We start from the raw sequence: 20,298 nt of genomic DNA, 5'->3' as shown, positions 1-20,298 counted from the left end.
ACACCGTGGCTGCAACAGTGGATTCAAACATAGCAGTGATTCTGAGGACGGCACAGGACAGGGCAATGTTTTGTTCTTTTGTACATAGAATCACTGAGAGTCAGAACCAACTTGATGGCACTTAACAACAACAAAGTAACATGGCAGATCCAAAGAAAACAAATGTATACAAAAGAAATCAAAATACCAGAATTTAAGTGGTTTTCATGAAACAGTAAAAACCAACAATAAGAGTTTTCTCTCATTGCACAATTTCTGGCCTGATATTTTTCAAGAAACACTGTTCTGGGTTTATTAAAGAGTCTTTTCAAACGGCATTTCTTTCTCTTTTTTCTTTAAAAAAATAATGTAGCAAAATCTCAATGCTATAACTTTCATCATTTAGAAGGAGGCCAAGAGATGATGAAAAAATTTCACTGAATGCCACAGTTCTTAAGGTCATGGATATGCAATTGCATACTAAGATATCACTGCAGGAAAATTCCCATCTATTTCAGCAGAGTCAATTTCTTATATACATGTCATCTTGTAGGGCATATCATAAGACCAATAGATTCACCTTACCAATTTAAAAAATAAAAAACTCCCTCTGAAATCAGACTAGCAACTAGAAACAACTTGCTTGAAAGTCATTACTATTATGTCATTGACTTTCTCAAATTTCTACAGTGGCTGCAAAATGCATTTCTACTGGTATCTTTTAAATCACTCTCCTCATCACATCATACCTGCTTTTGTTCCCCGCCTTGTATTCTCTTCTCTCTTATATTTTTTCATCCTAGTGATCACATCTACGGGTGCTCAAAATATTTTATCAGCCCATCCTCCAGAAAACGCCAACAAGCAAAAGACACATCTGCTAAAATTGACCAATAGCCCTAAGAACTATTTCAGACACACCTTCGTTCCTAAACTTTAAGTAACTCTAATGTTCTTAGTTCTGGTGTCGCGCTGTAGCATAAGCAGTGGATAGCAAGGTTGGTTTGAACCGAAAAGTCAGTGGTTCAAACTTAGTAGTTGCTCCTTGGAAACATTCTCTACAGGGTTTCCAGTCCTAACTGACTCAACAGCACTTAACAACAACAACCTTAATAGTCAAATGCCTTTTGCCAAACTGTATATACATGACTCTGCTTTGAGATGTTGGTGCTGTTAAATGCTATTGAGTTGGTTCTGACTCATAGCAGCCCTGTATAGGGTTTCCGAGGAGCAGCTGGTAAGTTTGAACCACCAACCTTGTGGTTCAAACCGACTTTGCAGTCCAGTTGAGATACTTCTCCATAATGACTCTTATTTACTCTTCTGATCCAGGTTATGCAAATGGCATTAATATACTTCATTCTGATCAGCACACTTTGCTTTCTCTTTCAACACATTTGAGACCATTCAAATATTTGCTTATTGAAATCCAGGTGGTCTTACAGAAAAACAGACAAAAAACAAGGATGTTAACTATCTATTCAGAATCATCTTCTAAAAACATTACAATATTAATGAGTCTGATGAACATAATAACCCAAATTAGATAAAAGAGACCACAAAGCTGAGGACAGAAATGATACAAGAGAGGCATTAATAAAAAGTAGTGAGTCTGGTATTTGAAAGTGAATGGAGAAGCCATCAAGGCAAGCAATCAAGTCTCTTCAGGATAAACCTTGCTCCAAGATTGAAACTCAAAGGGAACACATGAGCAGACATGTAAGCTTGCTGGCAACCACGTTGGTCTACTGGTGAGTGGAAGACGGGGAAAGGCAGCAAGGGAGATATGGGCTGAGTTCAACTACATTCCATAGACTCCTGTAGACCTGGAGATGAGAGAGAGAAGAAGAAGGGCTGGTTGGTCCAAAATGTGGTGAAATCTGGGGATTCCTGGGCCTGGGGACAAGGACATAGCCATGGAGGACTAGAGCTGAGAGTGAAGCATCCAGCTTATATGAAGTGAGGGGAGATGTACAAGAATGCCCAAACTTGCAGATAGTACCCATTTGACCTAGTGTCAATGGCCTGATAACCAGAACTCAACTAGAGGAAGATAAAAACAAATAATTTTTGATAAAGGAAACAAAGGTAAATTGCTACAATTTGATGAATTTGATCTATAGTTATGGATGTAGTAGCTCAAAATACCAACTGAGAAGAAAGGAGTCTTCACATCAAGTATCAAGCCTATCCCGTATGTATACAGGGTAACTAGGGATGGACAACTTAAACATTGGCAACCTAAAATGTGGAGGTGATAAAGGCACAAAGTGACTGGCTTACAAGTTTTCAAGAGGGAGTTTAGTTTAAGAGTGTGTCGGGGAAGATAAGAGTTCCCACTGAATAGTTTTCATCTTGTCTAGATGGGTCTGGTGAAAAGAGATGGGGATAAGATTCTTATGATTCAATAGTAACTGTTATCATGACTAATTGTGACTGTCACAACTATAAAGGTAGAAATTTTGTAACCCAAACAGGGGAGTACTTAATCTTACAGTCCAGAAACAGAGGACCCTAGGACCATGAAGGGAAAAGAGCACAAGTGGAATGCGGGATCCTATCCAGAGAAACAGTGACACCAGAGATGAAGGCAGAGATGAGGACATGGCGAGAGGGAGCAGCTGAAGACTCTGGACTCATGGAAAGAGAGGGACTGAGTGCTGGTGGCCAGGAGGCAGGCTTGCAGAATGTGCCCTTCAGTGGTTTAAATTGTTATATATGCCTGAGTGTTTTTGTGTAGATCTCCACACCTGTCCTCCCGCCCCCCAAAAAAGAAAAGAAAAACAGAGGTAATGTAAGCAAATACAGTGGAATGCTTCTGCACAGAGAAGATTGTAATCATTGTAATGAAACGATGGTGTAAAGTGGATGCTCTCCCATGTAAACGATCACTCATTTCAGAAGAAAAAAAATAGATTAAAAAAAAAAGGGAATGGAATTTCATTTCTTATTATACACACCACTTTTATGACTGCCATATCTCTACATGAGAAGCACTGGTGGCGCTGTAGGATAAGCACTGGATTGCTAATCTCAAGGTCACCAGTTCAAATCTACTAGCTGCTTTTTGGTAGAAAGATAAGGTTTTTTTCACCTGTAATGTTCTACAGCCTCAGAAACCTTATACAGGGGTCCAATATGAGTGGAAACAGATTTAACAATATGTAGCAACAACACAACTCGATGTACATGTATACATACATCTATTCTATTTTCATTACTGAAAAATTTTATTGGCAGAATATTAATGGGTATCATAGTGGTTACGAATCGGGCTGCCAACCTCACAGTCAGCTGTTCAAAACTACCAGCGGCTCCGCAGGAGAAAGATGAGGCGTTCTGCTCCTGTAAAGATTTACAGCCTTGGAAACCCTGTTCAGGGTCACTATGAGTCGGAACCGACTCCACGACATTTAACACCAACATTAATGGGTATGTAGTGTTACTATGATGCATCGTTTTCATTAAGTATACTATGATTGAAGAACTATGCTAATTTCTTTATAGGATACTGTTTTCTTCGTTCTTTACTTTGCTCCCTCCATTCTATGATGTATGGCAGCTTCTTTGCTTTTCCTTGAATATGCCTAACATGCTCCTACCTCTCACCCTTGTAGATCCCATTTGCCCTGACTGGAACCCTAATATCTGATTAGGGTTTGTGCCTTCATTCCTCAGGCTCTCTGCTTAAATGAGAAAGGCCTTTGCTGACTACATAAGATTTTAAATTTTATATTTCATCTATATAATGACTTGTGCATAAATATTAATAGAAGCATTCATAATCAATGCACACTGAAACAATAAAATTGCTCATCTAAAGGTGAATGAATATATATTCAATGAAATGTATGAACCTCAATAACATTCTATTTATATGAAACTCTGGTGGTAGTGGCTAAGTGTCACGGAGTCGCAACTCATAGAGACCCTGTACAGGGTTTCCAAGGCTGTAAATCTTTACAGGAGCAGAAAGCCTCATCTTTCTCCCACGGAAAAGCTGGTAGTTTCGAACTGCTGACCTTGTGGTTCACAGCCCGATTCGTAACCACTATACTACCAGAGCTCTAGGGAACACAATTTATAGTCTAGACATAAAGGAGATCAGTTCCATGGAGTGGGGTGAGCAGGGGCTAGGGAAAGAGCACAAAAGAACTTTTTGAGATGATAAAAATACGCTATCTCTTGCTTGTGGTGGTTATTTATACCACGTAGTATATATATTTGTCAAAAGTCATCAAATGAGACTGTTCAAATGGTACTTTTTTTTCACATGTAAATTTATCTCAGAAAAGTTAGATCCCCAGATATACTGTTTATTTATTTACAAAGCTGGGTTTCAGTCACAGCTGTTTCACTCTGGATCCCATGCTGTTAACCCAAGGTGGAATGACTTTATTTTTGCATTACAAAAATACAAAACCTCAACTATATTTAAACAAAAAAAAGCAAAAAAAAAAAAAAAAGCTTGCTGAGTTTCAAAATAGTCCCTGTAGGAGAATGTATGTGTGTATGCATGTGTAGTTTGATAAGACTTTCTTGGCTTAAGTACTTTTTGTGTACCGTATTTTGAAGCTAGATTATGAAGTATTCAATTATAAGTGGGTTAAAGGAATCCATTTCATCATTTTTAGTCATAATGAACTTTGGGCCTGAAACAGTGCTGGCTTTGGCTGACCACACACCACAATTACCAGCTAAGGGCCAAGTGACTTTTATGTCTGTCTACAATGTCAGATATAATGGTAAAATATCAAGGTTTGCTACCATGAAGCGTAGTCAAATCCATCTGCTGAGTGAAGAGTTTAAAAAATACTCAGGGAAAATCCAGCCTCATTTGAATTAGTGATTTAATTTTCTTCATGTTATAAAAAGATGCATCAGCTGTTTCGTAAATGTAGATGTTTTGCATACTGTTAAAAATCACAACTTTAATGTTGTATTTGAGTTTAATTCTGTTGCACCACTTCCCAATTATAGTGACCCTATATAGGGTTTCTAAGTAGTAGCTGGTAGGTTTGAACTGCTGACCCTTTGGTTAGCAGTCCAAAGCTTATGCTACAGCAGTATACCAGGATTCTTTAATATTGCATATTAATGACTTAAAAGTTGATAAGAAATTGATAGGCTATAATCAGGAGCTAAGATTCCTATCAATAGGCCCTATACTAGAAGAATTCATTATAACTTCTAAAATTCAGTAGTTTCAAGTTAAGGTGACATTTCAACATCAAAATGAACTTCGAAACAAGATTTTTAGTATAGTTATGTTATCATGATAGGAGGATTATGGGGTAAAAAGGTGTGAAGATACATTAGTTAAAATTATAGTTTCAACTCCTAAATATATTTACTCAAGGCCATGCAAAGTAATTTAATCAATTTAAAACCCCAAACTACCATTCTAATTCATAACGTAATTCAGTATCGTTATCTTCATTTCAGTGAGTGTAATAGACTGCTAAAATATACTTTTTTTTTTAAGCTTTTATTTTGAATTGAGTGAAAGTTTACAGGGTAGATCATCAGTTTTATATTCATTACATCATACACCTTGTTTCATTACAATGATTATAATCCCTTCCAGGTACCATCAGTTAACAGTATTTCTCTCTGTTCATTTTAGCTCTTTTTTAAAAAATATACTTCTAAGGCTCTTTTTATATTATGTATTTTTCATTTTCAAAGCACTTTTTCATTCAACTCAGTCTTCTCATTATATTTGTACCTATATTCTACAAAAACCAAGGTACAAAACCTTAACTAACTGGATTCCTCAAAGACCACAGAAAACATCAACAACCAATTTCATATTTAAATGTAAAGGTTTTAAGACTGTGGCAAAACTACTCCAAACACAATCTCTTAATTAAAAAAATTAAATATGGCATACAAATAATAGGCAAAGAGTGCAGGAACCAGCACTTTAAAGATGGATTAAAGTGTGAAACCACATGCATTTACAACTTGTATACTTTGGTAAGGAAAAACAAACTGAAATAAAATAAATACTGAAAAAGACTAAAAAACCTGATACTACCATTCAAAGATCAGAATGAAGAAAGCAACCCTTTTCATTTGTAGAAATTATTTTTAAACATCATATATTTAGTAGGTATAAGTAGAACATTGCTATGGGGAACAAATGGACGTTCTGATATAGAACTTTAGATCAAGCAATAATCAAGCAGAGCTTTCTGTCTAGGGTTCTATAATGCTGTTGCCACATAGATGTTTAGAGAAATCATTTACCAGACAAAAGAATAATGATAAATCACCTATTGTATGTGTGTTTAACATATTTTTGTAAATGAGCAAGAAGATATCTTTGTTCATATACATATCTTCAATAAATGTAAGAAAGGTTTTAAATTGATAAATATTAAATGAATATAAGTTTACAGAGCATAGTGGTATGAAACACAGAATCTTGAAAAAAATCAAATGGCATTTCCAGGGAGCAAATTTGATTAGGTAGAATCAAAAGTATTTACTTCCTTGTATCTTTGCATTATATAAGAGAAGAAATAAATGCCTTATTCCTGAAGGTGGGGTTGGGAGCAGAGCCAAAAGTGTGATTTTAATACAACCTCTGACACTTCACTTCACAAAGTAAATGATATTTCAGTTTGCCCTTTCTTCAAAAACATGATGTTCAGGTTACCAATTAAGGTGCGTTATGTAGCTTTAATCATAGCAACCAACATTGTATCAGCATGATAGGTGGCAGAGATGGAATATTATTTGTACAGTGAAATAATAAAATAATATGAAACCTTCCCCTTTCAAATGTTAACATATGAAACATCACTCAATATACCCCCCAAACATTTCAAAACCTTTAGTTCCTATTCAACACATGGCATACTTAATGGCTTCTGCACTTACAATTCTTTTTAATAAATTCTACAAATGGAAAACAAGACAGGTAGGCATTAAATATGTAATATATTGGAACATCTTAAAGTTATCAACCCTACCAGTGGAAATAGAATGATGGCAATTAAAAGTAAAAAAGGTTATTGAAAAGTAAGGTCTTGGAGGCTCAGAAGTTTTGTTAGATTGTCAATTGTTAACCTCATGATGGAAAATAAGTTAGGGGAAAAAAATCTAGTAGTTTAGTTGTGGTCAAAGGAAGAGTCAGTGAAGGTGGGAGAGGGTTCAGCAGCATGCTGGTAGAAAAAGAGATTTGCATAGTCTGGGAGGGGAGTGAAATGGAATGCCTGATACCCTGGCTCACTTAGTTGCCATTTTTTATTTTCATGACATTTATTTCATTCTTTCACCTAGTAAAGATGACAGAAGATCCTAATTTATTATCTGATGTCTATTTATGGTCCTAAATTTCAGAATACTTACTGCATATAGTCATATAAAAGGATCCCTGGTAGGGTAGTGGTTACGAATCAGGCTGCGTGCGAACCTTAAGGTCAGCAGTTCGAAACTACCAGATGTTCCGTGGGAAAAAGATCAGGTTTTCTGCTCCCATAAACATTTACAGCCTCGGAAACCCTGTACAGGGTCACTATGAGTCGGAACCAACTCCACCACCACACATAACAACAACAACAACAACACAGTCACATAAAAACTTTGAAAAAAACAAAAACAAAAACCTGAAGCACTGAAGTTGCATGCACTCAATTATCATTATAACTGCATCTGCAAAACAAAGATGGGGATTCAGTGGGGAAGGACCAGCCTGCATAGCAAAGGCACTCAGAGGAGGAAGAAGGGTAGATTCCCAGTCTTCTCAGATTAAAGCAGTAGAAGATAAGAGATCACAATAAAGAGGTACATTCTTCCTGAAATGACATGAATCATGGACTACATAAAAATGTCTAAATTGAATGTTCTCAAGATGGTTCTCTGGTTCAGATATCCTGTATGTACAAACACAGCTATCAAAGTGCACATAAGACACCACACTAGATGTTCCCTACATTAGTTGTATTTTACACAACGAGAGAAGTATCATTGACACTTTTATCTAATATGACTGACAGACCACTCCAGTTTTACTTGTTTTTTTTTTTAAAGTATCATGTAAATTTTCTGTTATCTGTAAGAGTGGCCATGGTTCCCATGATAATCACTTCCAATTCCATGTTTGGATGCAATTCAACATATGCTGGGCTGGTATGCTGAAGGTACTCAGGAAATTGTGAGTAAATAAATGAAGAGACAGCATAAATTAAATCACTTGAAGAGAACTACCACGGATGGCACAGGCCTTCATTCTACAACTGATTTTGTACATTCTAAGGGACATGGCAAGGAGCTCTGATGGCGTAGTGGTTACGAATCAGGCTGTTAATGAAACAGTGAGCGTTGGAAACTACCAGCTGCTCCGTGGGAGAAAGATGAGGCATTCTGCTCCCTTGGAAATCCTGTACAAGGTCACTATGAGTCGGAACCAAGTCCACGGCACATCACAACAACAACAATAACAAGGGGCATGGCACTGCAGGATAATGCACTGAACTGCAGTATTGATTTTAACTGCTAGGTCGGTGGTTCCAATCCACCAGTCGCTCCTTGAAATCCCTAGACAAAGTCGCTATGGTTTGGAACCAACTTGATGGCACGCAAAAACAACAACCAGAAGCAGGAGAGAGTATAAAAAATAATAGAAATGGTTTTTCATAATAGGAATGGAAAGGCACTAAGGAAGAAAAGAAATAGGAGATACATAAACCAATAAAAATTAAGGAAACAAAAACCAACCAGACAAACAACAAAAAATCCTCCACAAAAGCAAAACAGTTAATGCAAAGTCAAGTCCTTGCATTGTAAATGTTGGCCAGATACAAAATACTGGATTTTGAACTTTAGTATCAAGAGACAGAATATCACATCTGTTCATCTGGTCTCAGACAGTTTGCTATTCTTATTCACAATCTCAAGTAAACCTTTTTTTGATAGGTGCCTACTATTCATTCCAGGTACTTAAAAAGCAACTATATCTCCAGGGGAGGTTTAAGTCAAAAGGTATAGTATGAAAAGTAACTGGTATTAGTCCCAAGATGAACAAGCAAACTCATATTTAGTTTCTACAGCTCATACTCGTTGGATGTAATTATTAATTTTGAAAAACTAATCTGTTGTAGGAGACATTTAAATTATACTGTCAGAGGTTATGATTATTTAAGAGACATCATAGATCAATTAAGATGGCTAAACATTAAAGTAACGCTAGCACAAAAATACTGAGGAGTGGCTTTCATCTTTGGGACTCCCTTCACTGTGAGTTACTTCCGTTCACAGAGTGCTGCTATACTGAGAACATAGATAAAGAAGTGACAATTTTCTGCACCCAGCTCATCAGTGTGCAATTCCTGGGCTAATCTACCCTCAGGAAACACACACTAGACTAGATGGGAATCTATAGCGAGCCAGTTTTTGTTAGGTGCTGTCGAGTTGGTTCTGACTCTAAGTGATCCTTTGCACAATAGAATGAAACACTGCCTAGTTCTGCGCCATCCTCACAATTGTTGTTACGCTAAAGCCTATTGTTGCTACCAGCGTGTCAGTCCATCTCACTGGGGGCCCTTCCTCTTTTACACTGACCCTCCATTATACCAAGCATAATATCCTTCTCAAGGGACTGCTCCCTCCTGGTAATATGTAAAGTATGAAAGGCAAAGTCTCATCATCCTGACTTCTAAGAAGCATTCTAGCTGCACTTCTTCCAACACAGATCTGTTTATTCTTCTAGTAGTCCATGGTACTTTCAATATTCTTCTCCAACATATAAATTATATGCATCAATTCCTCTAGGTCTTCTTTATTTATTGTCTAACTTTCACCTGCATGAGGCTCTTGAAAACATTATGGCTTGAGTCAGGTGCACCTTACTCCTCAAGTAGATACCTTTGCTCTTGAAAATTTTGTGTAGAAGGAATTCCCTTCCATTTGCAAGATCCATATGCATATGGGTAAGTGTGGATCAAATTTACTTTGAGGATGGGTCCACACCAGTCTAGATGGAATACCACCTTGCTCTATTCTCTGTCTAGGAGGTATTGCAAATTGTGGTTTCTCTGAAGGATTATAAGGAAATTGTATAAAATGGACCTAACTTTTTTTAAGTGTGTGTGTTCTTGAACTTGGCAGTGATAACTATGACTATTAAGTCTATTGATGTTCAAACCCCAAAGTCAAATTAGTTGCTATTCTCAGATGCTTCTGCTTTACCTGGTAAAGGAAGGAATTCTGATTTGACACTATTGTCCACATTGCACAGAAGCACCTCTGAGCAATTTGCTACATGATTCACATGCTTTTTTTAAAAACTCCACCCCCCAAAAAAATACTCTTCAAACAAATTAGATTACTTTCTATTTGCTACATTACACACATGCTTTTTTTTTTTTTTTTAAAAGAAAACAACACACTTTCAAACAAGCTAGATTGTTTTCCATTACAACACAAAAGCGACTCAGGGAAGTACAAGCACAGGTTGTTTCTCTCCCTGCATTTATTTCACCAAATATTAGAATTGTGCTGGGTGGGGGGAGGGGAGCTTCTGTTTGTAATTGACTTCCGTTTTCTCCCGCTTAAGAAAAGCCAAGGGACCCAGGTGGCTATTTGTTCCTGCTAAGCAAGGCTGCAAAGCCTGCTGACCTAATTCAAAGAACCAGCTTTAGCTGAGCTTCTTCCAAGTATTAGCTATTTTTTATTCTTTCAGTGCTTATTTCGTCAAAAGTCAGCCCATCTTTCTCCAGCCCTAGTGACCTAAATGCTCTGCTTCCAAAGCTTCTGCTAACTTCTGCCTCACTCCCTTTTATTTGTGGGACACAAGGGATGGGAGTCTTGGTGTAGCACCGTAGGATCAGCAGTGGATTGCTAACCACAAGGTCAGTAGTTCAAACCCACCAGCTGCTCCTGAAATCCTATACAGGGTTGCTATAAGTCGTAACCAACTTGACGGCGCTAAATGCCAACAACAGGGATGGGATGAATCTCTGGCTGTGCAATCATAGAGCACTTAAACTGCTAATCGAATGGTGTGTGGTTCTACGCTTTGGGAGAAAGATGTGGCAGTAAGCTTCTGTAGAGATTTACAACCTTGGAAGCCCTATGTGGCAGCTCTACTCTGTCCTGCAGGGTCACTAAAAGTTGGAATTGACCCAATGGCAGTGGGTTTGGTTTTCTGGAATAAAAGAATACCATTGTTTTGGTGACACAACAATTAAGTGCTTGGCTGCTAACGGAAAGGTCTGTGGTTCAAACCCACCAGCCTCTCCAAAGGGAAAAAAACCTAGCAATCTACTCCTGTAAAAGGACTCATTTTTTCTATGAGTCGGAGTTGACTCGATGGCATGGTAATGTTTAGAATAGTTTAGAGAAAATAACTTTTCAAAAAAATTTTTTTCTCTTATTCTGATCATATCTAGATGAACTACGGGACTTGCCATAAACAAAATTACAAAACAATTCCACTGGGAGTAGCCCAGACCATCCAGAATAATTCAGCTATGAAAAGTCAGCTTTAATTGTTACTCTTGGCAGCAATTTAAGAAACGAGTGAAATATTATACTAAATATTGCCACGTGCAACAGTAGAATACGATTTCCTTCTGACAGAAGCAGTGTACAGCCCCCTTTAGACACAGGTTTGGACCTGGTGATTTAGTCTAAATCCTGTTTCCCCCCTCTCCAAAACCGACAGAGGTTTTCAAAAAGAACTGCATTTTTATTGGAACCATTTGCTCTTTTTAACTTGCCAAAAAGGAATAAGTAAAACTAAGACTTTTATTTGGGCAAAAGTGGATTCCTTAGTTTTGTGGAGGTCAACGAACTTAGTCTGTGAACCTTCTGATGAGAAGCTAAAGGTTGAAGGTTATATTTTGGTCCCTTTCTTCCTGTCCTAGTTTCATGGATTTATACAACAGCAGGATTTGGGAGCATGTGGAAGCTAATCAGAATGAAACATACATATGGCAAATGACATCCTGGATTTTGAAACGAGGGAAACTTCAAATAGTTTTGATGTCACCCATACATTTGCAATTTGAGGATCAGGTGTAGTGATTTGAAGTTCAAACGTGTGATCCCAACAGATTTTTGTGACTATTTAGATTAAAAACTCATGTGCAGTTGCTGTATGATGTTGTCTCCAAGTATAAAAAGGTGTTTGAGAATATTCCCAAACAAAGAGAGATTCTTCTTTTTCTGATAATGATGAAGAAAGTGTTTTATGGGTCTCTGGTTCCTTGGTATATTTAGAGGTTTTTGGCTAAGCATGAGGTTATGATACACTACTTATAAACAATACATTTCCCACATCAACATTTGCATACATCAATGGTCATTCATTAAAGACATACTAAGATCATATGTAAGACATAATATGAAGACAATATTATTCAACTTCCAAAATATTTTCATTGTGGAAGTTAGGGTCCAGAAAAATACACTGTGTCCTGGATTATTGAGTTACCAACCAACTGAGAATTAGGACCTCAATTTATAAGTAGATAGTCTCTCTACCATGGAAAATTGTTTTCATTCAAAGTTGTGGTTCTTAGGTGCTATCCTTAGGAATATATAGTAATACCAAAAAAAAATTTTAATTTGCAGATATGATGAAAAGTAATCTTTATTTTTAACAGATGACAGTAAACTAAAAGCAAAGATGAAATATTTCTAACATATTTAAATTGTGATCATCTGTACATTGAATAAATATATCAACCTTTTAAACATCTGCTTTGTAGAATTACTTTCTTTTTAACCTAATGTATATTATCTATGACAATAAATAAAACAATGACTCTTAATAAGACAGTTTGAGGTAACTATGTTCGGTATCAGTCATGGAAGATTATTCAGCAAATTACTGTTATCTATTGGGATATACAATATAATTACATGAAGATTGAACATGAGAAAGCTTTATAAGAACTTATAAATACCTTAACCTGGCCTATTTTTTTGTGTAAAGTAATATCACTTAGAACTAGGCCTATTTTTTCAAGCTTTACAAAACTAAATTAAATTACCCTAACAACTAGCAGCATTATACTGAAGTGAGCCAGATATATCAATGATTTATTTAGCGAAACAGACACTATAAGAGGTGAGGAATTTAAAAATACATTGCTACAAATATCACTCAGATGATCAATGACAGCAAACAGTAATCTCATAGGTCAAGTATAGTTGGAAGTTGATTGATCTTTTAAAGTATTGACCTATGATGTGGGGAGCCAAGGAACTCTGCCTTCTATGTATTGTTTTTAATTTCTAAAAAGATTAATCTGCCTTTACTTTACTGAAAGATCAAGCTCTCGATTGGTCAACACAAAATTGAAAGTTTCTCTTTAGGGTTGCTATTTTCCTGCTCTCCATTTAAAATGGAGGAAAAAAAATTAAAAAAAAATATTTTGCCTGTGACAGAATATGAAAGAAATTCTCACCCTTAAAACCAGCAGCATTGGTTTTCCAGTCATTAGCGTTCAAATGTCCTGCACGGGAAGTTCTGACAATAACATGCTGCACATCTCTCCAGGTCAGAAACGGACTGGGGAAAGACAAGGTAAGAATCATTGTACCAAAAAAAAGAAAAAAAAAAAAATATGGGGGAAGCAGAGAGTCACAAGCAATTAAAAAAGCAAAATCAAAATGGCAAAGTACTAAAAACAAAGGGCCAGGACAGGAGACTTTGAGTTTGGGATGAACAGTCTGATGAATGTCATTCTTGTTCTGAGTATGGAGAGGTAACATTAGTCTGGGGAAGGGAGAAAATATACCCTTAAATTTAAGAGATAATACGATATGCTTCAGTGTAACTGAGTGTTTGAAAGAGCAAAGATTTCCAATTTCCTCAACAAAATTGCTGCCAATTGTGGTATCTTCATCGTCTAGTGTGAAAGCTTGCATCCTCACAGGAAAATTACAGTAAGCTAAAGGCAAAGCTGAAAGCCTCTGGAAACTTTCTTGTTCATTTGTACAGCTAAGGCATTTGGTTTGTAATTTACCAAAGTGCTTAGCAAGAGTTCGCCTTCTGCATACGCGGGGTATGAAAAAGAAAAAAAAAAAAAAAAGCCTCAGTTGAAAGCTACTCCATTTTCCGGGTTCTTTAAAGAAGAGAGTATGGTATGGAGACAGAGTTAGGCTCCAAGACACAGACCGATATGGGAGTATTCTTTATATGCAATACATAATAATAGTTTGGGGAGCCCTGGTGATGAAATGGTTAAGTGCGCAGATGCTAACTGTTAGGTAAGCTGTTTGTACCCATTCCTTGTACCACAAGAGAAAAAGACTCATGAGCAATCTGCTCCTATAAAGATTACAACCTAGAAAACCCGATGAAACAGCTCTACTCTGTGAGTTGTCAACTCAAGGGCACTTAACAACAACAAAATTAATTGTACTAGGAGTCCAGGGGTGGTGCAAGTGGTATATGGTTAACCATTAATCACGAAAGGTTGATGTTTAAAATCTACCCAGAGGCATCTCAGTAGAAAGACCTGATGTTCTACTTTTAAAAAAATCGCAGCTATTGAAAAGTCTGTGGTGCACAACTTTAGTATGAGTTGGAATTGAACTGATGGTATGATGGCAACAACTTTGGTGTGGTGCTGTGGGTTAATGCGCTGGACTGCAAAGTTGGTTTGAACCTCAAGACTGTCAGTTCAAGCTCATCAGTCGCTCCTAAGAAACCCTATACAGGGTTGCTATGAGTTAGAACTGACTTGTCGGCCCTTAACAATAAACAAGTTTGGCTTTGGTTTAGTAATTATACTAAGTTATTGGATATCTATCTCTGGTAGCTGTTAGTGATGAATAGCACAAAGAAGTTATTGAATAGGATGTGTATTTACTGGAGAACTGCAATTAGCACAAACATACAGAAAATAACTCCACATACAAACTTTTGCTTGCTTTTAAAGAATATAGAAAAAAATATATGGGCTTTTAAAAGTTTGTGGAAAAATCCCATTTTTCCATGAACTTTTTGAAATTCCCTTGTATTCCCATTTCATGCATCCCCATTGAGGCACACTCCTCACTGGGGTTGAATGAAATTCAAAATTAGGATACTTACTCAATTCAGAATTGGCTATGAAGTGGGAGACTCTTACAATTAACTAAGAAATCGTGCTATTACCATGTAATTTGTTCCTTTATGTATTCCTTGTATGCACCTTCATTTTGGAAGGCATATTTGCAAAAGATAGGTGAGAAGACTTTGGCAAGAGGATAAAACTACTCATTACCTGCTCAAGTTGTGCCAGGGACATGAGATAGTCTCTATGCACCCTCATAAATGCAGGCTGGTAGGCACTGGGACCTCCTAGGCAGGGAGAGAAACTAACCTCTTTTTTGCATCTCTCTTTTGTTTTAAATTACACTTATTTTGCTGTTGCAGCTGAGATTATACACAGCAAAACATATACTGATTCAAGTTTCTACACATACAATTCAGTGATTCTGAGTTCTGGGTGTGCAACCAAGCTCATCCTTCTTGTCTGAGTTTTCTCCCTTAGTAGCATCAACTCATTGTCTGATAAGGTTCCTATCTAATTTCTGATTTGCTGTTGTAAATTTAATCCCATATGTTATGTGCCGTGGAGTTGGTTCCGACTCATGGCGACCCTGTACAGGGTTTCCGAGGGTGTAAATCTTTACGGGAGTAGAAAGCCTCATCTTTCTCCCACGGAGCAGCTGGTAGTTTCGAACCGCTGACCTTAAGGTTCGCAGCCCGATTCGTAACCACTACGCTACCAGAGCTCCTTAAAAGAGCATAATGCTGAAGGCGGGTCTTATTTTTTTAGTTAAGCTAAACTATTGCTCAGTTCAGAGAATAATTTTGGTTTAGGGTTTAAAAGTGATCCTGGGGCAATCATTTCATGGTTGCATCCACCATCCATGGTTCTAAAAAGTCAGGAGTACATGAAAGTTAGAAATTTTGCTCTACACTTCTCCCCTTTACATCAGGATTCATTTATGGAATCTTTGATCAAAATGTTCAATAATGGTAGACAGTTCTTCCTGTTTTGTGACAAAGGAGGCATTTTTTCATGGGTACAATTAGCTCCATGCTCATGTTGTTGTTGTTATGTGCCGTGGAGTCGGTTCTGACTCACAGCGACCCTATACTGGATTTCTGAGGCTGTATATCTTTACGGGAGCAGAAAGCCTCATCTTTCTCCCACGGAACAGCTGATAGTTTCGAACTGCTGACCTTAAGGTTCGCAGCCCGATTCGTAACCTCTACGCTACCAGAGCTCCTTGTTGTTGTTAAGTGCCATCGAGTCGGTTCCGACCCATAGCGACCCTGTACAGGGTTTCCGAGGGTGTAAATCTTTTCTCCCGCGGAGCAGCTGGTAGTTTCGAACCGCTGACCTTAGGGTTTGCAGCCCGATTCGTAACCACTACGCTACCAGAGCTCCTTAGCCTCCTGATGTTCCTGACTCCCTGTCTTCAGCTCTGTTATTCTGGCTGACTACAGACCAATTGCTGTGCTTTGGATGGTTGCTTGAAAACTTCTTAAAAGCACAAGCACTACACATTGAAGTAGGAGGTAAAAGCAGTAAACATGTCACGAGGTCAGTTCACTGGGATGGCCCATGAAACCATGAATCTAAACTTCCAAACCATGGAGCCAAATCCCATGAGGTGTTTGGTCATACATAAGCAGCCTTAGCTACTCTTTTTTAAAAAAGTTGCTATAAATATACCTACCACACATCTTTTGACAATAGAACTTTTTACAGGTATACAACTCACTGACAGTAATTTTAATGATCAGCTGCAGAGTCCTACCCTTAATTAATGCAAGTTGTCCGTCATCATTAACACCTTTCCTCATTTTGCTTCATCCCACTCCTGGTAATCACTAGTAAATTTTTATCTCTGTACATTTGCCTTTTTATATAACTGAGATCATACAGTTACTGTCTTTTTGTGATTGGCTTATTTTATTTAGTATAATGTTTTCAAGATCTATCTATACTGCAGCATGTATAAAAACTACATTTCTTCTGCTGGCTGAGAAATTCCATTATGTTTATGTACCTAATTTTATTTATTCAATTATCTTTTCATGGGCATTTCCACCTTTTTTTTCTTGTGGACGGTGCTGCAATAAACGTTGGTGTACAAATATCTTTGAGTCTCTGCTTTCAAGTCTTTCAACTCTTCTAGAATTGCTGGGTCATAGGGCAGCTGCAAGATGCTATAAGTTGAGCACTGGATTGCAGTTCAAGCCCAACAGCCAACTTTCAGAAGAAAGATGAGGTTTTCATCTCTGTAAAGAAAACCTATACAGGGTTGCTATGAGTCAGAACCAGCTTGATGGCAGGGGGTTTAGTTTCGATACGGTAGTTGTGCTTTTAGATTTAGAAAAACTGCCACAAAGCAGTTACATAGCGACTATACCATTTTGCATTCCTGTCAGCAATGAATAAGGGTTCAGATTCTTCCATGTCCTCAGCAACATTTGTTATTTTGTTGTAGTTTTTCCATCTTAGCCATCATTTGTTGGTGTTGTTAAGTGTTGTTAAATTGGTTTTTACTTATAGTGACCCTATAGATCTTCTGAGGAGCAGCTGTTGAGTTTGTACCATTGACCCTGTGCTTCAAACTGACCCTTGCTGTCCAGTGCATTATCGTGTAGTGCTACACCAGGACTCACTGTGGTTTTGATTTGTATCTTTTTTATGGCTAATGACTAAAGCATCGTTTCATGTGTCTGGTGACCATTTGAATGTCCCCATTGGCGAAATGTCTATTTAAGTCCTTTGCCCATTTTATGATTGGGTTGTCTTTTTTCTGATGGGTTGTTACTGTTTTATATATTTTTTTGGTTATTAGATTCTTGACTAGATTATTAGCTAATTCTTAATGATGGAGCTTCACCTTCGACTATGTTTTCACCAAATAATCACAACACACTTTTTTGGGGTTCCCCTTCTAATAGTGGAGGACACAGGAATCACATGTTGGTTCCTCCACTGTCTATGTAACGTTTACCTCTCGCAGCATTCCCCAGGCCCACACTCAAATGTGAGTGTTAATATGTAATGTACAGAGTTGTAACAATTTAATGAGTTAGGTAATGCCAAGGTCCCCAGTTCCTGGCACCTAATAAGTTGTAGTCGTGAGGGGGCTAAAATATGTTTGTGGAAATATTCCATTATCTTTAAACTCTATTTTCCAATGAACTTTTTGAAAACCCCTCATATTACAACATTTTGATAAATTAAGAGCTACAATTCTTATTTAGTGTCTTGAATATAATGAAGACAGGGAGAGAAGAAAGGCATTCTTGAGTTCTTATACTTTTCTTAGTCCTTCAGATTAAAAGTAAAAGCTGAATGAGTATTACCGTTTTCAAAGTTTTCAGAAGGGAACAAGATAGGATCTAGACTATTCTATAATATTGCTTGAATAAAAGACCTTATATTAATGAAATGAAAACCCAAATAAACCAAACCCCACACCACGCCCATTGCCACTGAGTTGGTTCTGACTCATAGAGACTCTGTGAAGGATTTCTAACACTGTAAATCTTTACGGGAGCAGACAACCCCAGTCATTCTGCTGAGGTGTACTTTTTTAGAACATGATAACTCTCAAGAAAGTAAGAAGGCTTATGATGACTCCAAGGAAAGACTTTTAGGAGGTGGGGAAGCTTGACTTTTAAAACAAATAGTATGATTTGGTCCTCTGCGGATTGACACTGAGTTTGCATGATAATTCAGTGAGTTAGTGCCCAGCTGCTAATAGAAAGATGAGAAGTTCTTTCAAACCCACCAGTAACTCTGTGGGATAAAGATGAGGCTGTCTGTTCAGGTAAAGGTTTAAAGTCTTGAAACCGTTAGGAGCAGTTCTGTTCTGTCCTTTAAGGGACGCTATGAGTCAGAATTGGCTTGATGGCAGTGCGTAGTGGAAGGTACTAATGTAAGGAAAATTAGCCAATGAGTCAAGGGATGATTCTCATGTTCCAGGATCTGACACTATTTCTTTTCTTAGTCAGTATAGCTATTAGAGTGAGGGGTAAAAGCAATAATAAAAAAAGCTCAGTCACAAAGACATTCCAGATATTTGTTTATGGCAAAGCAGAATCCTCTCAGATGAACATACATGCTTTTATTTTTTTTCATCAGCAACTAGCAAAACACCAAAAAGTACATGTAACAGTTGGTATATGTCAAAATCAATCTAGTGTTTAAAAAATAATTTCTACTATCTAGGTGGAAATGTCACATTTAAAATTGTCCCCTTTAGAAAAGAAACAAGTTCCTCGTGTTACCTATCAGCAAGGCACCTTCAGAATAACACAGACAGAGAGCTGACCATGAGGAGATAATCGTTTTCCCAAGTGAGCCTTAGCATTAACCTAATAATAATAATACAATAGGGAATATTTATCTTGTACCTTAAACAGCTATATTCAGGCAGATTCAGGAAACTTCCTGCGGTCCGCGCTGCCTGAAGAAATAAAGAGTTACTTGCTCTCATGCTGAGTTGTAAAAACTAGTTCTTCTTGGACTGCATATAATTGCAAGAAATTGGCTTAAGGAAATTGGCACTACACGTGGAAAGAAGGAGACATTCAGGTGATTATTATCCCCAACTTCCAATTTCCAGAAGTTAACCAAAATAAAATGAGAAAGATGGTAATACGAAATCAATGGAGTAAGAGGCAATGGTGTTTCTACCTGTGTGAGGGTAACAAAAAAACACATCAACTAGTTAACAGTAGCCCTTGAATCGGTTTCACCATATGTGTGTCAGAGTAGAACTGTGCTCCATAAGCTTTTCATAGCTATGTTTTCAGAAGTAGATCACTAGCCAGGTCTTTCTTCTGAGGTACTCCTGAGTGGACTTGATGCTAACCAATGAACAGCTGAGACTGTTAGCCATTTGTACTATCCAGGGACCTCAACTCAGGAAACAGTTCTAGATTCATTTTGATAGGCACTATTACAGAGCTCTGGTAGCGTAGTGGTTCCGAATCAGGATGTTAATCTCACGGTCAGCAGTTCCAAACTACCAGCTGTTCTGTGGGAGAAAGATGAGGCTTTCTGCTCCCGTAAAATTTATAGCCTCGGAAACCCTGTACAGAGTTGGAACTGACTCCACGGCACATAACAACAACAACATTTTTGAGTTGGAAAACATATTCTGGTGTGGCACTGTAGAATAAGCACTAGACCACAAGATTGGTTTGAACCATAGGTCATTGGTTCAAACCTACCAGCCACTCCTTGAAAACCCTGTACAGGGTGGCTATGAGTTAGAACTAACTTGATGGCACTTAACAGCAACAGTGTTTGAATATTGTTAGCATTCTGAGGT

The 20,298-nt window shown here is 37.6% G+C and overlaps 1 protein-coding gene across 1 annotated transcript in view; it reads right to left on the bottom strand.

Moving 5' to 3' along the window:
- LOC102827704 (proprotein convertase subtilisin/kexin type 5-like) overlaps nucleotides 1-20,298 on the bottom strand; it is a 472,359-nt gene that overhangs the window by 88,207 nt on the left and 363,854 nt on the right. The window contains exon 10 of the mRNA XM_006834928.1: nucleotides 13,404-13,507. Within this exon, the coding sequence (XP_006834991.1) occupies nucleotides 13,404-13,507 (104 nt within the window). The remainder of the gene's footprint in view (nucleotides 1-13,403; nucleotides 13,508-20,298) is intronic.

The sequence above is a fragment of the Chrysochloris asiatica genome, unplaced genomic scaffold, assembly GCF_000296735.1.
Source record: "Chrysochloris asiatica unplaced genomic scaffold, ChrAsi1.0 scaffold00014, whole genome shotgun sequence".
Classification (NCBI taxonomy): domain Eukaryota; kingdom Metazoa; phylum Chordata; class Mammalia; order Afrosoricida; family Chrysochloridae; genus Chrysochloris; species Chrysochloris asiatica.
Note: the sequence above shows the minus strand (reverse complement) of the source record. Positions and strands in the feature narration are given on the sequence as shown.